Raw genomic sequence first — 15,034 nt, forward strand, 5'->3', positions numbered from 1 at the left:
CATGACAACAAGTTAAACGTACTTAGGTGAGCCAATCAAAAACAAGTTTCCATGCACATCAAACAAGAGATAGATTATGTAGTGGCGTTGTAGCATAACAAAAAGGTCTCATCTAACTCTGCTTTAACATTTCCAGGCTGGATACTCAGATGTGGTTTTCCGCTGTGAAGGCTGGCCTCTCTGCCTCCATGACAAAACAGTGGTCCAGTTAGCACCTGTTAACCCTTTGCTGCTGCGTCCTGGAGACTTTTATCTCCAGGTGGAACCTTTTGGCGATCAGGCTGCTCGGATTGTCCTAAAAAGCCTTTTGGAAGTCGGATGTCGGGAAGTGGAGGAGACTCCGATTTCTGAGACGTCGTACTCGTGCATCTTCACTGAAGACTGGCTGCGGGAAATCAATGACGGACGTCACGGGACCCCTCTGTCTCGCTGCTTACTTTGCACTGACCAAGGGGTAATCAAGTTGCCATGGGCAGAGGTGGCCATACCAGAGTTTTTGGACAAGCCCAAGTTTATGACCACTCATCAGGAAGTTCCTCCTGAGCCAAAGCTAATGTCAGTTCCGTGTACTTATGGAGCATCCACTCTCCCATTGGAGGCACGGGTTCTTCAATTAAAAGATAAGACGTCAGCATCTCTAAAACCTGGAGACTGTTCTTCCAAACTTGTCAAATTACAACATTACAAAGGAATCCCCAGATCCTATTCTAAACCTCTAATCAAACCTGTCGGTTGGGTGTCCCCTAATTCCTGGGACAGCCGCAACCATCCAGAAATTGAAGGTGATTATGTTGACTTGGTAGATGTTGCAAAAGGAACAGATTTTGTGACGAAACATGGAAGCCATTCCGATCCACCAAATGCGGCCTTGGTCAAACCTGTCAGACCACCTCCATCCGCACCAGTGGCGAACAATGTTTTCTGTGGACGTACACTTCAGTATGCAGAAGAGCCTTGTCTGCCATGCAGACAGGGAAACCAGTCAGAAGAAGACATCAGCTTCAAGTGCAGGTACAGAGATTCTTATCTGGCAGCGCAAACAAATCCAGTGCCTTTTGAAAAAAGTAGCGTTGACCTTGCAGCTTTAGAAGAGGTCAGCCTTTCTGAAGATTTGGACCAAAACAATGAACTGGGACAATTTTGTATCCACTGTAATACACCCATGTCACGCCAGGACTTCTGCCAATACAGACACAGCTATGAGCCAACAACACAAATATCGGGCTGCACTCACAAAAACATCCCCGCAACCCTCGACTCAGAGGATATTCTGAAGGAATCACCCGTTATTTTGACATCAACACCTGGCTCAAGTTACAGTCATAAAGTTCAGATGAAATTTCTTTCTCAGTCTGAGCACATGGGGCAACCCATGCTGCCTTGCAACACATCTGATGATTGGGACAAGAACCCACACCAGAACGTGGATGTCATGAAATCATCAGCGAAACACAAATCCAAGTCGAGGTCTTTGTCAACTGTCTCTGACACTCCTAAAGGTAGTCCACTTTTCTCCAAACACAACAACAGGAGCCACAGTGATATTTGCCCTGAGACAGTGAGCAGTGTGATGCAGTGCAAGAAAGCTGATCTGCCACATCAAGTCCCTCCACAACTGGAAAGACTGAAATCCTACAAAAAAGGTAAGATGTCCAAGTGAATATTCCTCTTTTTAAATATTTCCATTAGTCGTCTTGCTGAAGACATTTTGAAATACTGGAAAGGCTCCGGAACATTTGCAAATGGTACCATTAAGTTGCATGATTCACTGAAGGTCACACATCATAATGGCTATTCGTAATGGTCGTTTAATAGTCAAAGTATCCTCAATAAATCTTCTCACATTTTTTTTGGGTTATAATATAGCCGCATTTGCATCACTGCGATTACAGGAAATAGCCCGCTGTGCCCCATTTATATGGGGAGGTTCTGATGCGTTGATGCTTTGTAATTTACTGTGCAGACGGACATTATAGCATGCCAGAAGAACCATGTGTACCATTGACATACACGATCCCTTGCGCCTCGAGAGGATGCATGCCCAGATCTTGACCGGAGATATGCATGTCACGGGCTATTAAAGCAGCAAAGGCTGAAAGCACAGACAAGGCTTTGTTGGCTCAGAAGAAAAACCAATTAAGATTTCTTTTTTAAAATCAAAGGCTAGCTTAGTAGCTGGCCCACTGCACTGTTAAGTTAGAGCAAGTATGTGCACATTTGTAATTCTTTACACACAGCTATGCAGGTGTCTGGAGTTGTTTAAAGAAGGCTATCAAGGGTCATCACCTCCAATGTAAATAGTATAAAAGTGCGAAGGTTTATAGTGTAGTGGTTCACATGGAATCAATTGCTTGTCGCCCAATGACAACCTGTTAAGCATCCTCAGTAGTCTATGTACTTTTTATTATTACTAGCAGTGGTAGTGGACTTCCCGTGTGGCGTTTCCATGTTTACCTCTGGGCTTTTGCGTATTTCCTCACATATTCCAAAAGCATGCATGTTAGGTTAATAGAAGACTTTAAACTGTCTTTAGGTGTGCATGTGAGTGTGAGTGCTTGTTTGCCTTTATGTTCCCTATAATTTCCATGCCTGCAGGGATAGACTCCAGCTCACCTATAAATCTTTTGAGGACAAGTATAGACAATGAAGAGATGGATGGATGGCTACTGGTAATAGGCGTGTTCTTATTTGTAGTATTAGTAGTAGTAAATTCCTCATTCACAATTGTTGTATGATTAACAGTCAAACCTTCCAGGGGAGAGCCATTTGCTGGTTTAGGCCCCTGACCCTGCCGTGACCCTGAACATAAAATGTGTGGACGGATTGATGGATGTTTGTAAAATTGTGGCTTTATTACTACTAGTGTGGCAGTGTAAAACTACACACTTGTGTTTCCTGACAGATTCGCAACCCGGTGGAAGTGAACCACCCTCCACTTCAGATGGTCTTGACATGAGCCTCCAGGACTCAAAGACAGACGACAAATCTTCCTCTGAGCTCCCCTCTGTCAGCTTTACGCTGCCTCAGTCTTTCCAAAGTCTAAAGTCCACTTTCAAAAGCATCAGTGGCTTGCTTGAACTGGCTATCATTTATTTACCAGGTACTTGGCCTTAATTTTTGAACAATTACAGTAGAGATCAATTGATTCTCATAAACGAAGGAAAGTATTTATGAAGATCAACATTAACCTTTTCGATTATTCACCAAATGATTTTATGTTGGCATTAGTAATATTTCTATTTGTTCATCTCCAGGCAGTCGGGACAAGACTGGTCGAGCAGTGGTGGAGATTCTCTGTGACAAGGAGTGCACCACACCTCCTTTGTCAGCACAGAATCTCTGCCAGTTACTACTCTATCTTCACTCCATACCAAGGTACTTTGCACAGTATTGTTGTGTCCACTAAAATAGGCCAGATTTATTGAAATTGGTCTTATTAGAACACTATCACTCCCAATGAAACTTAAAAAAGTAGCACCTTACTACCTGTGATAACAGATAATTATAATGCTTATTATTATCATTATCATATTATTTGTTCTCTCACTTTGATCTGTCGAAACACAAGCAGGCTTCCAAGTGCCAAAAACTGTTTTGTGACAAGTTAATAATAATAATATTAATGTGTTTTAATGATGGGTTCGAATATGTAGGAGCAGCCTATAAACTAACACTACTTTGATGTTTATGTGTTAGTATTCAGATTTGATTCATAAAGTTCCCCCAGTTGTGTACAGGACTGGGAAACGCCAACGTGGTGGTTTTGCAGTAACTGTTATGACCACGAGAGGGAAGTAGAATGCAATCGTCTAATATACTGCCAGTGCGCACATTGACTTCATCCAAAATATTTTCAACAGACCAATCACTTGAAAGTACACATGCTCTACATCTTATCAGTGAATCCTTAGGGTCAACTGGCATTAATAGTGGCCCATGCTGAACTCTGTGTATCACTTACGCTCAATTAATAACAAAACAACAGTGCATTATGGTTACACTGGCACTCACAGTCTTTGCACTTTAAGAAATCAATTGGACTAGTTTGATAGCACGCCTTTTTTCTGTTTAAAAAAAAAAAAAAACATAGCTGAAGAGTATGCACCCAGGCCAGATGCCAACTGGTTGGTGTGTAGTGCCCTGGTAGAATTAACACACATAGCTGATGTAGGCTCAACTAACTCAAGACCAGGCCCTTATGATGTCTATGTCTCTGACTGAGACAATGAATGGTGGAGTAATGCCAAGAAAAATGCAAGAGTTGGTGAGAAACTGCTCTCTCTGTGATAAAGAGAACATGCTTGAATGTGCCCTGATGTGACTGACTGAATTCTTAGGAAAGATGTACGAGAGCTGGGAATGACCTTGATCATCGATGCCAGGAAGAAGCCTCCTCCGCCTCACCTCTACAAAGCTCTGCTCATGGCGCAGGTTAAAATAACAATACACATTCACCCTTCAATCCTTTCTCTGTACTGCTTGTCCTTAGTCGGGTTGTGAACAGATTGAAAAGATTGTGTAACAAAACAGAACAGCGGGCCCTCGGTTGACTTCCATTACTACTGAGACATCACCTCAATTCGGACTTTAGTGGGAATATGACGAAACGTAAAATAGCCAACTTACACCAACACAGTAGTGAAGTCCAGTCATTCATCCATTTTGTTCAGTTGCTTTGCAGGAGTGCTGGAGCCTTTCCCAGCTAAGTGCTAAATAATTTCATTAAATTTTTGTATGAAAAAGCCTTGTAGGCTGTATACAATAAATAAAACAATTAAATAAAAAACTAAATACTGGAGAAAGTCAGCTGGATTTCTTGTGCTCCATGATGACTTGTTTTTTCAACTACTAACTTCAAAATGTCCTTTTTCAGAACTGTCATATACCTATATATAATTTGTGTTAAATAAACACATCTAAATTTTCTCGTGGCGCACTTGGTAATTCACATTGTCATGTCGCAGCAGTTTTTAGGAAACGCAAAAGAAAAGGCATCCACTAGAGAACGACAGCCTCATCTTATGGACAAAAAGTTCTGAGAATTGGCCCCTACCCACTTGCAGCTACAACAGTTATGGGAACATTTTCTAAAATAATTAATGACATGAGTGTAGAAATTTTTGCCCTTTCACCCAACATATTTTTTTTAGGTCAGAGGAAGTGCCACAAAATTATACATTTGAATTGCAATGCATTGTCTTGGTATGCTAAATAAGTAAGATTCAAGGTAACAGGGAACCAAACAAGATCGAGTAAGCCGTTTCAATGTTTTTTTTCCCCTTCTTCTTATTTTGTGTTATTAGATCAGATAAGCAAACACAGGCGGCACGGTGGCTCAGCTGGTAAAGCATTGGCCTCACAGTTCTGAGGTTCTATCCCGGCCCTGCCTGTGTGGAGTTTGCATGTTCTCCCCATGCCTGTGTGGGTTTTCTCCGGGCACTCCGGTTTCCTCCCACATCCCAAAGACATGCAACATTAATTGGACACTCTAAATTGCCCCTGATTGTGATTGTGAGTGCGGCTGTTGTCTGTCTCGATGTGCCCTGCAATTGGTTTGCAAACAGTTCAGGGTGTCCCCCGCCTCCTGCCTGTTGACAGCTGGGATAGGCTCCAACACTCCTCGTGAGGATAAGCGCCAAAGAAAATGCATGGCTGGATAAGCAAACACAAACCACATTAAAATGCTGGTGAGTTGTACATGTGATTGTACTCAAATCTTTAGTCTTTTCTGTCTACAACAGGAGCAAGCACTTCATGCAGTTCATAGCATAATAATGCTGGTGGACAAAGACACATGTCCACGCCCTGAAAAGCAGCCAGGGCTGCAGGTAAATAATATCAGTAGACAGCCACAGGGTAGAGATGAGCCTTCCTGCGCCTGTTTAGATAATCTGGTTGCTTTCCTTAGATGGACTTGGTGACGTCGATGAAGTCCCTTTACAAGACAGTGGATGCTTCCCAGTTGACAAATGAGCTGGGAGGAACCTTTAGCTACTGCCATAAGGATTGGCTGCAGTTCCATCAGGTAATACCAACAATTCCACAGTCTTCCGACCAAGACTTGGATTTAACAAGGGGAGATATATGAGAATCTAAATTATGTGCGTTTGTTCATTTGTGATGTGAGGAAAGATGTCCAGATGCTTTTACTATAAATACAGTACTGTATATGACATCAATTAGCATGTGACCATGTGTGCACCCCTCCCAATGTTTTTTAGTCACTTGATCAACTCAAAGTTTGAAAGTGACTACTGCGATCCATCATATTTAGACGACTTCAAGCAAAAATAATAAATAAAAAACAATTGATAGCGCAGATGACACAAATGTGAATAAACCATTTTGTGTCAGGTCCTGATTAATATGATGGGTTGCCGTGGCGATGTCAAATATTAAATTGGGCTCTGTTTTGTTTTCCTCATCCTCGACCATTACACAGAAATGTTTGCAGGCCCATTAAATTTGGGGCAGCAGTGGCCAAGTGGATAAAATCATCACCTGCCACTGGGACCTGGTTTTAGTCACTGACCAGCAGAAGAATGTGGGCAAAAAACAAACAAACAAATATCTGGGCACCAGGAAGAACCTCAGGTCCACATAAGTGGCCAGTAGGTCTGTTGTAAAAATAGCGTGATGGTCTTTTTTTTTTTTGTTTGTTTCCATTGTAACAAAACAAATAAATACTCATTTTAAAAATAGCACAATATACTGGTGAGGCGAATCAAAATCTTTTCATTGCAGTTCTTCTTTAAATCACACTTAAATTTACATCCATTTGGAAATAATATATAATAAACTAGCATTGTTCAAAGTTCAGTATTGTAGCACATGAACCAAATATGGCATTTGTGGAGCAACGATGGTGGGCATATTTACACCCAAATAACTGTTGCAAATGTGTTGCTTGTTGTCAAATTGGTAGTCCTTTGCATTAATAAGTAACCAAGAAGTAGCTTTGATTTTCATAAAAAGGAAATGAATGACAGAATGAAGTACAAATCTGCATTTTGGAATGGTGGTGACTATGGTTTCTTCATACAGTTACTGTTCTGTTCTGTTCTGTTCTATTTAAGCTTATTTGTATTGCATTTCAGAGACTGGTTTCTTTCATAACTGACCTGCAAGAGGCTGACAGTTTGTTGCAGAAGGCTATTACAAAAGTGAATGAGAGCAATGTCATGGACACAGCCCAGGTAAAAATAAATGCAACAAATAGTGTCTGGATGAATGTGTGCTTTTACTGAGATTTTTTTTTTTTAGAAAAGTGTCCTCAATAAGTGATTTTACTGCTGCAGGAAGTACACCAATGCATTCAGGAACAGAGGGATTTAATGAAGGAGGTGCTGGAGGACACTCGGTTGGTGACACTGCAGAGAGAGGGTGGGGCGGTATTGGCCCGAATGAGGAGGGAAGAGTTCCGGTTTCCACAGTCTGAAGACTACAGGTATCACATTTTCTGTCCGCTGAGTTGTTTGTCATTACACAGAAACTGCCAAGCCAAGCCAATTTGTTTTCTTTTCTTTTGTTTGAGTCGTTGATGAGTTTGATCTTCGAGTTTGGTGGATTGGATTATTGTTCTTCTTTTGTCTGTTATTTCTCAGGGAAGAAATGGTTGCAATCCTCTGTTCCTTTCATAACTCACATTTTCTCTCAGCTAAATTTGTTGATTGATCTTACACTAGTGCTTAATAAAAACAGATTTAGTTGCCTTTTCAGCACAATTGCAGCTGTGAAAACCTGAGCAATATCAATGCAGACCTTTGGCATTGCACACTTCACTGGTCATGATTGTAACATTCAGATTTTGCAATCAAAAATAATATTTAAAAAAATCAATAGATAAATTAAGGAAATGGGGGAAATTTTGTCTTTTAGTTAATTTGAATGTTCTTGTTCTGTTCTCGCAGAGATGCTCTGGAGTCAGTGACACATTTGTACAACCAGGTGGAGGAGAAACTCCACATGCTAGTGATGAGATCAAATGAGTCATTTCAGCAACTGGAGTTCCTTTTCGTGCTTAGAGACATGGATGCAAAAATAAAAGAGGTACTGTTTCAGTTTACATTGTGGAGTAAAGCATCTGTAATATTGCTGTACAATGTTTTTTGTGCTCCAACCTGCAGTCTGCTGTGTGGTTCTGTGAGGATGGTGAAAATAGACTAAAGGAGTTTGACACAAAAGATGATAATGTGTACACGGAAGATATCTTGCAGCGGTTTGACACGTTCTTCCTTCTTGCAAAGGTAGATATCGTTATAACGATACTAACATTTGCTGAACTAAGGCATCCTGTTCCCGTTAACAAAACTTGCCCCACCATCTGTTTTAGGGGAAACAGCAGTATGCCTCAACTTTAGCGAATGAAGCTGAAAAACATGTGGGTACCAGTGTCTCCAGTCCAGTGACAGATGTTTTTCTGACTCTCCTTAACACCTTCAAGCGCAATGTAGATGACTTTATGGAACGTGTGCAGCAGATGCACAAAGAACTTGAGACACTTGTGAAAGTGCATCATTTCTGTGACCAGGTTTGATTGGCTATTGTTGTTGTAGGCTTTAACTGCAGTATACTCCAATTTTAAGGGACATTAGCAAACCTAAATGCTACATTTGCTTCTTTTTTTTTTCTCTCTTTCTGTAGGCATCTGCTTTGGCCAAGGAATGCAGTCATTTTTTGGATCAGGTAGAGTCGGGTTGTTACTTGCCTCAGACCACTCTCAGCACACTGCAGATGTATGAAGACAGATTAGGTGATGAATTCTCCACCCGTCATTTCCAGGCCTTGAAATCTAAAGCCTGTTCTTTAAGGTCAGGGTCCTCGAGTGCAATGAGCATGTGGAATGTGGCTTGGGCGCATTGCCAGGAAGTCAAGCAACATCTTGAGAAGATGCAGAAGAAGATGGTATGCAGAGATAAGAAGCAAAACCAACAGACCACAGCTGAAAGGACTCGTGGGGAAGCTGGAGAAATGGAGATTAAGCCTGACATGAGGGAGGTTGAATGGTCCCTGACCCTCCAACCAACCTATCAGAATTATGTAGTTCATATGCCTGAAAATGAACACACCACAGCTGCATCATCACCCTTGAAACGGAATGGCGAAATAGAACCTGAAGCTCTGGAGTTACTTCCACTCAGAAATGGAGAAACTCCTACTCATCCAGACATAAAATGGAAATCAAGAGGGCATCACAGTGAGGTTGACCTGAGTAGGACAGCTTTAGTTCAAGGTGATGCTAACGTTCCACGGTATCAAGTCTTGGGTCGGTCCATGAGTGAGGGCTCATGTATAACCACTCATGTGCCATTTGCCATTGGTGGTTCACCTTTTAATGTAAGACAGCCACTCTGTCAGAGGAATAAGCAGCTGTTGGAACAAAACTTGGATCCTCTCCAAAATCTCTCTGCTCCCCACATTGAGAGGTTGAGCTTCAAATCAAGAGATGGGAATGAAGAATGTCCCACCAAAGAACATACAGCCTCAACCCAAATCTCAGAAGATATAAAGGAGACATTAATCATATCAAAAGAAAACAATGGAAGCAATATTTTGTAAGTTATGCTCCCACACTCAATTTAAAGTATCACAAGGTCCTGTCCCGGAAACTTGAGTCATGTTTTCTTTCAGTGAGCAGAACCTTGAACTCTCTGCATTGCATTGAAATATTTTGGATTTTCAGGAAACTGCGAAAGATCATGGAGGAGCTCCTTTCCACGGAAAGGGAATACGTTAATGCCCTGGGCTATGTACGAGAACATTACTTCCCTGAGTTAGAGAGAAATGACGTACCGCAGGACCTCAGGGGCCAGAAGGGGAGTATCTTTGGTAATCTCGAAAAACTTCATGACTTCCACCGTCATCATTTCCTGAGTGAGCTGGAGAACTGTGTGAATGAACCCTTCAGGGTGGGACGCTCCTTTCTACGACATGTAGGTTACTTGGGGACGGAATGGTTCCACACACAGACGTACACAACCAACAGCAAGAGTTTTGTTATTATGAAATTGTGGAATGTCATAAACACTGGGTAATGTGTCAGTGCGACACAGAATGAGAGTGATGATGCTTGTATCTAATGCTATTCATTTCATTCTCCTCTTTTTAGAGAGAAAACTTTGCTTTGTATGCCCTTTACAGCAAAAATAAACCACAGTCTGATAGTCTTCTCATCAATCATGGAAAGACTTTCTTCAAGGTGAATAGCATTTTTCTCTGAATTTAATCTTTCTTTAAAACCATGCAATTTTTTTAACATGCGAGGGAGGAAAATGAATGGTATACTGTAGGAATGATATTCAAAGCCATGTTGCACCTGTTTCAGCTTACATGCTCCTGGTTAGAGTGCAAGTAGAACATAATTCATGTCCCAATGGGATTAATAATCAGCAATTCTTCTAAAGTCTAAATGTTGTTAGCCAAATCTCTAAAACACCTAACTTAAGGGTTTTTCATTCAATGTAGAACTGTTGACTATATTAGCATAGCACATAGCTATAATTATTAAAGTAGGGATACTATGTACATAATAATATTTTACTCTCCACGGACAAGACATTAGCTACACAGAGAGCCGTATTTGATGAAGTGTTTATTATTGTACCTTTTGGTCGTTGTGGTGCAGTTAGTTCCAGGTATATGAAAGTCGGCTTCAATAGTAAGCTTTAGTTTCTGACAGTGGCACTCTAAAATTTGAACGTTAGCTACCAACTCCTGAATTTCATTGTGTACATGTGATCCTTAATGGATTTTACAAACCAGTAAACACCTAACTCTAGATCCAAACAGTTTTCCGGAAGAAATCACTTTGCTTGTGTAATTTCTTTGACTGCTCTCTCCTGTGTCCTTGTCCACCAGCAAAAACAGCTGAATCTAAGGGACAAAATGGACCTTTGGTCTTACTTACTGAAACCAGTGCAGCGGATCAGTAAGTACAGCCTGCTGCTGCAAGACATGATGAGGGAGTGTGCACCAGGACAAGTCAGAGAGCTGGCTGAACTCAAAAATGCCTTGGAGGTAATTCACTTCCAGCTCAGACATGGCAACAATCTTCTGGCCATGGACGCCATCCACCAATGTGATGTGAGAACCACTCCACTTTTGTCCATACTGTATCTGTTTTTATGTCAGAACTACAGATAATCAAAATATTCAGTCATTGATCGTATGCAAATTCGATCATTGTTTCAATTTGAGGTGCAGAGGCATCATTTATGCAGCCTCAACCTGAACTCAATCATCCTTCTGGTTTGGGCCAAGTGGCAGGACTTAGAAGGAGTTTAGAATGCAAATACTTTGTTCCATTTGCTCTATGAAATGAAAGACAATTAATATCATGTGCCGTCAGAAGTAAGGCAATATTCCATCTGGTTTACGAAGAAATTGACTCTTTTACAAAATATGCTAAAGAATTCCATCCTTGATTGAGATTTCTTTCTTTGTCATGCAGGTTAATCTCAAGGAGCAAGGACAGCTGATTCGCCAAGATGAGTTCTCTGTAACATTCAGGAAGAAAAAATGTTCCCGTCATATTTTCCTCTTTCAAGAGCTCATCCTCTTCAGCAAAACCAGGAAGACTGATGTGGGGAATGATACATATGTTTACAAACAATCATTCAAGGTACACACGGCCACTGAGATTTTTTCAACACAAAGTCATGGAATCTTACTGATATGGAAGCTATAGATGCCTTTTTGGAGGAAAAACACCCGGGAATGAGTTTAAATCAACCTTTATTGTACATAAAGAAGATATCTAAATGTTATTTCTCTCTGTGATTTTGCATCTCGCGGCTACTTTCATTTTATGAAATACATGACTATATCCTTAAAATTGTTATTTTGCAGAACTATTCAGTATGCATCCTTGTATAACTGTCAAATGTCAGGCTATTCACATTCAGCTATTGGATATAGTGTCAGGGAAGTTGCTCCATGGCCAAACAAAAGATTGTCACCAAACTGTTCAGGAGTCAGCATCTTCCGCTTTCGACCTTCAGTGTTGAACATCCTGAAGACATGGCTTGTTCTGGGTAGTGACATTGAGGTATCTCTGGCATATGTTACTCCGTCTTTCATTCTCTTGGTCTTTGTCTTTAGGTCATATGCTGTATTCTGAAGGTACTCATCAACATGTTCAGCTGCTGTGAATGGTCCACCTTGGTGCTTCAGTCTGTCTAAAATATTTAGTTTTCTGTTCTCAATGTGCAGCAGATTAGCTTCCTTTTTACTAAACCCAACAGCTCTAAGATCCTGCTGGCGTTTGTTCCAGTCTGCAGTAATATTTTCCATAATTTTGACCACTGGGCACATTTTACGGAAATCACTTGAAGCTTCTTTTTGGCGCAAGTGTTTAGTCAGCTTTAGTATATTGCCACGAGATAGAGTGTCCAAAGGCTAGGCTTCTTCTTTAGCCGCTGATCTGTATCTCCACAATGCCTTTCCAACTGCAAGTTGTGAACAGGAGCCTTGTCGATATTCTGGTATCCTCCAAAATCCTAATTTGCCAAGGACATCAGCCATTTTGGGAAGAATTCTGTTTGCCAAAGATACACATTCTTTGGTATGTGTAGTTGCCATCTCTTTGACAGATTCAACTACATCAAGCTTGTAGTTTGCCTTGTCTGCATCAAAGAAAACCTGAGAAATTCCACTGAAAGTAGGTTGCTGGAAACAGAAGAATTCTTCATCAACTTCTGTGTTCTGGAAATCAATGTGGAGTGATGCAAAGAATTCTGAAAGGCTTGTATGTGTTGCTTTGCTTGAAATAGTCTTTGCATGAAATGGAGCAACAAGGTGCAAGCCAAAGGCAGCAACAACAGCAATAACCACTTTGACATATTCAAGAGCAAACGCATCTCAAACAAGGCAGGCTAGCTTGTTGGTAAACTCCTGAAATCATCCCAGTGATGGCACATGATAGCACATGATTTTGAAAGCGCACCAAAACGGGCATCCTTCATAGATAGATGAGTTGGCTTGGCTTTCTGCTGCATGAAGACTTTGAAATCCTCATAGAAGTTCCATGGTTTTTGAATGTTGTCTGGTCCAAAGAGACTCAGTGCCCAGAAGACAGTTTTCATGGAGACCTTATCTTTTCTTTGGTCAATATCCAGATCTAAAAGGAAACCAGTGAATAGGTTTTGCATTCCCATCTTATCCTCAATACTGTTGACAACTTTGGACATACCACGATCAAATCCAAGTGTTGTGTGACTATCACAAAATATTTGTCTAGCTGTTCCATCTCGGTTGAACTTAATTGCCACTGTAGCCGCCACACCTTTGTTGTGAGCAGTGGAGGCAGTCATGTGAACATCTACAGCTTTGTAGAGTTCCTCTGCTGTATGTCCAGATGCAACTTCTAGAAGCTTAAAGTCAACTGCTATTGCATCTGCTGTATTTTCAGTGGTTTCTGTAGCAATCCCGAGGGTGGGAAGAGGAACATACTCATCTTTATTGATATGCAAGCCTGCTGGTGCAAATGCTCCAACTACTTTTCTGGTAGTGGTGTCCGTGGCATGCGTAATGACTGCACCTTCTTCTTTTGCTTCTATTACTCTCTCAGCAACAAGCTTTTGGGAATGTGCACTGATGTTCTTCAACATACTGCGAATTCGGCGGATTGTTGGTAGTGTATCAGTGTCGAATTCACTTCAAGTACCCTCTTCTTCTTCATCGCCTACTGTTGTGCATGATTCCTCAGATGGCATTTTCCATTCACGACCAAACATTGTATTTCCAACAACCATAATTGCCAGCTGGCATTCTCTGTATGAAACTCCATACCCATCAAGCTCAGTCATTGCCTGGTAAACCTCATCTCTCACCATTCTCTCGGATCTTCTGATATGCCTATACTGCTCAGGCAATGGGTCATAATCATCTTCATGATCCTGCAAAAAGGAGGGAGACCTGAGTTAATGTGTGTGTAACACTCTTTGATCTGGTGTCTACATATTTTGCCCGCTTGCTCTGTGATGGAGCAAACTCAAAGTAACCAGCCCGCATGAGACGCAGGTGTGCGCCCCAATCAGCGCACCTGCGCAGCTCGTGCTGGAGCGGCAGGATCATTACAGGGTTAGGTCAAAGTTGTCAAAGAATGAATGATATGAAGTAATTTAAAGCACATTTTCAAAAAAGTGAAAAAAAAAATAGATTTAAACTACCTACCCTAAGTGACTGCCTCTTTTGGTATGTCAACATGGTCCATGTCAAAATCAATGATGCTGCAAAGCTAATATGATGATTATAGTGTGACCTGCCTGGAGACAAAAAAATATGGTAGCTTCTTCATGGTATCAACAAAATGTTTAGACAATGCGGTTAAACACAGTCACGTGTGACTTACATCAATGCAAAAATTATACTTGCAGAATTATGGTTTTGGTAGTGGTTAAACGGTAACTTGGTATTGTTAATGGTCAATCAAATGGCAAGTTTTCCTTTAAATCTTGTAGACCTTCACTAATCAAATGAGTAATTGAATGCATGCGTTCCGTTTGGCCACATCATGGTCTACATGATATTGATGATAAACTCTCTCAGTGTGTTATTTAAGCAAAAATGCGCGTATCTGTGGTTTTCACATATATGCCAGTAGCCAAGAGAAGCCAACTCTAAATGAAAAATGATGTTGAAAAATGTAATTTTTATGGGTATGTGGTTAATTTGAATTCATTCCTGGTATTTTGTAGAATTGTAGCCCGCCTCTACTGATAGGTGGCGGAATATGCTCTATGATATACTGGTCTCAGAATATTATTTCCAAATCATGCAACATATTAGGGAACCGAGGAGGTTCGTGTGTGCTTATGTTTGCACACTCTTTCAGCAATCATAAAACTTTTATTGAACTTGAGCATAACTCTATGTTGTACATGACCAACACTGTTCACTCAATGTGATACACAGGTTAACAAATTGAAAAACAACACATACATATTTAATAGATGCTAAAAGACAACACTGTTGCTCCATCTATGAATACATAATTTTTGTCATACTGTATTGCCTGATTAAAGTAAAGTTCACA

The 15,034-nt window shown here is 40.9% G+C and overlaps 1 protein-coding gene across 3 annotated transcripts in view; it reads left to right on the forward strand.

Annotated features, from left to right (window-relative positions):
• The window catches only part of quo (quattro), a 31,826-nt gene that overhangs the window by 13,883 nt on the left and 2,909 nt on the right, over positions 1 to 15,034 (forward strand). For all 3 annotated transcript variants that reach the window (XR_009796912.1, XR_009796913.1, XM_061833295.1), the window contains exons 3-18: positions 137 to 1,643; positions 2,903 to 3,100; positions 3,255 to 3,375; positions 4,338 to 4,431; positions 5,742 to 5,828; positions 5,909 to 6,025; positions 7,098 to 7,196; positions 7,299 to 7,447; positions 7,911 to 8,049; positions 8,127 to 8,246; positions 8,333 to 8,530; positions 8,644 to 9,554; positions 9,683 to 9,932; positions 10,109 to 10,198; positions 10,858 to 11,082; positions 11,450 to 11,620. Coding sequence is in view for 1 of the 3 variants with exons in the window: in XM_061833295.1 (XP_061689279.1) it covers positions 137 to 1,643; positions 2,903 to 3,100; positions 3,255 to 3,375; positions 4,338 to 4,431; positions 5,742 to 5,828; positions 5,909 to 6,025; positions 7,098 to 7,196; positions 7,299 to 7,447; positions 7,911 to 8,049; positions 8,127 to 8,246; positions 8,333 to 8,530; positions 8,644 to 9,554; positions 9,683 to 9,932; positions 10,109 to 10,198; positions 10,858 to 11,082; positions 11,450 to 11,620 (4,476 nt within the window). In the remaining 2 variants the exon portion in view is untranslated. The remainder of the gene's footprint in view (positions 1 to 136; positions 1,644 to 2,902; positions 3,101 to 3,254; positions 3,376 to 4,337; positions 4,432 to 5,741; positions 5,829 to 5,908; positions 6,026 to 7,097; positions 7,197 to 7,298; positions 7,448 to 7,910; positions 8,050 to 8,126; positions 8,247 to 8,332; positions 8,531 to 8,643; positions 9,555 to 9,682; positions 9,933 to 10,108; positions 10,199 to 10,857; positions 11,083 to 11,449; positions 11,621 to 15,034) is intronic.

This window comes from Syngnathoides biaculeatus, chromosome 10 (genome assembly GCF_019802595.1).
Source record: "Syngnathoides biaculeatus isolate LvHL_M chromosome 10, ASM1980259v1, whole genome shotgun sequence".
NCBI classification, from domain to species: domain Eukaryota; kingdom Metazoa; phylum Chordata; class Actinopteri; order Syngnathiformes; family Syngnathidae; genus Syngnathoides; species Syngnathoides biaculeatus.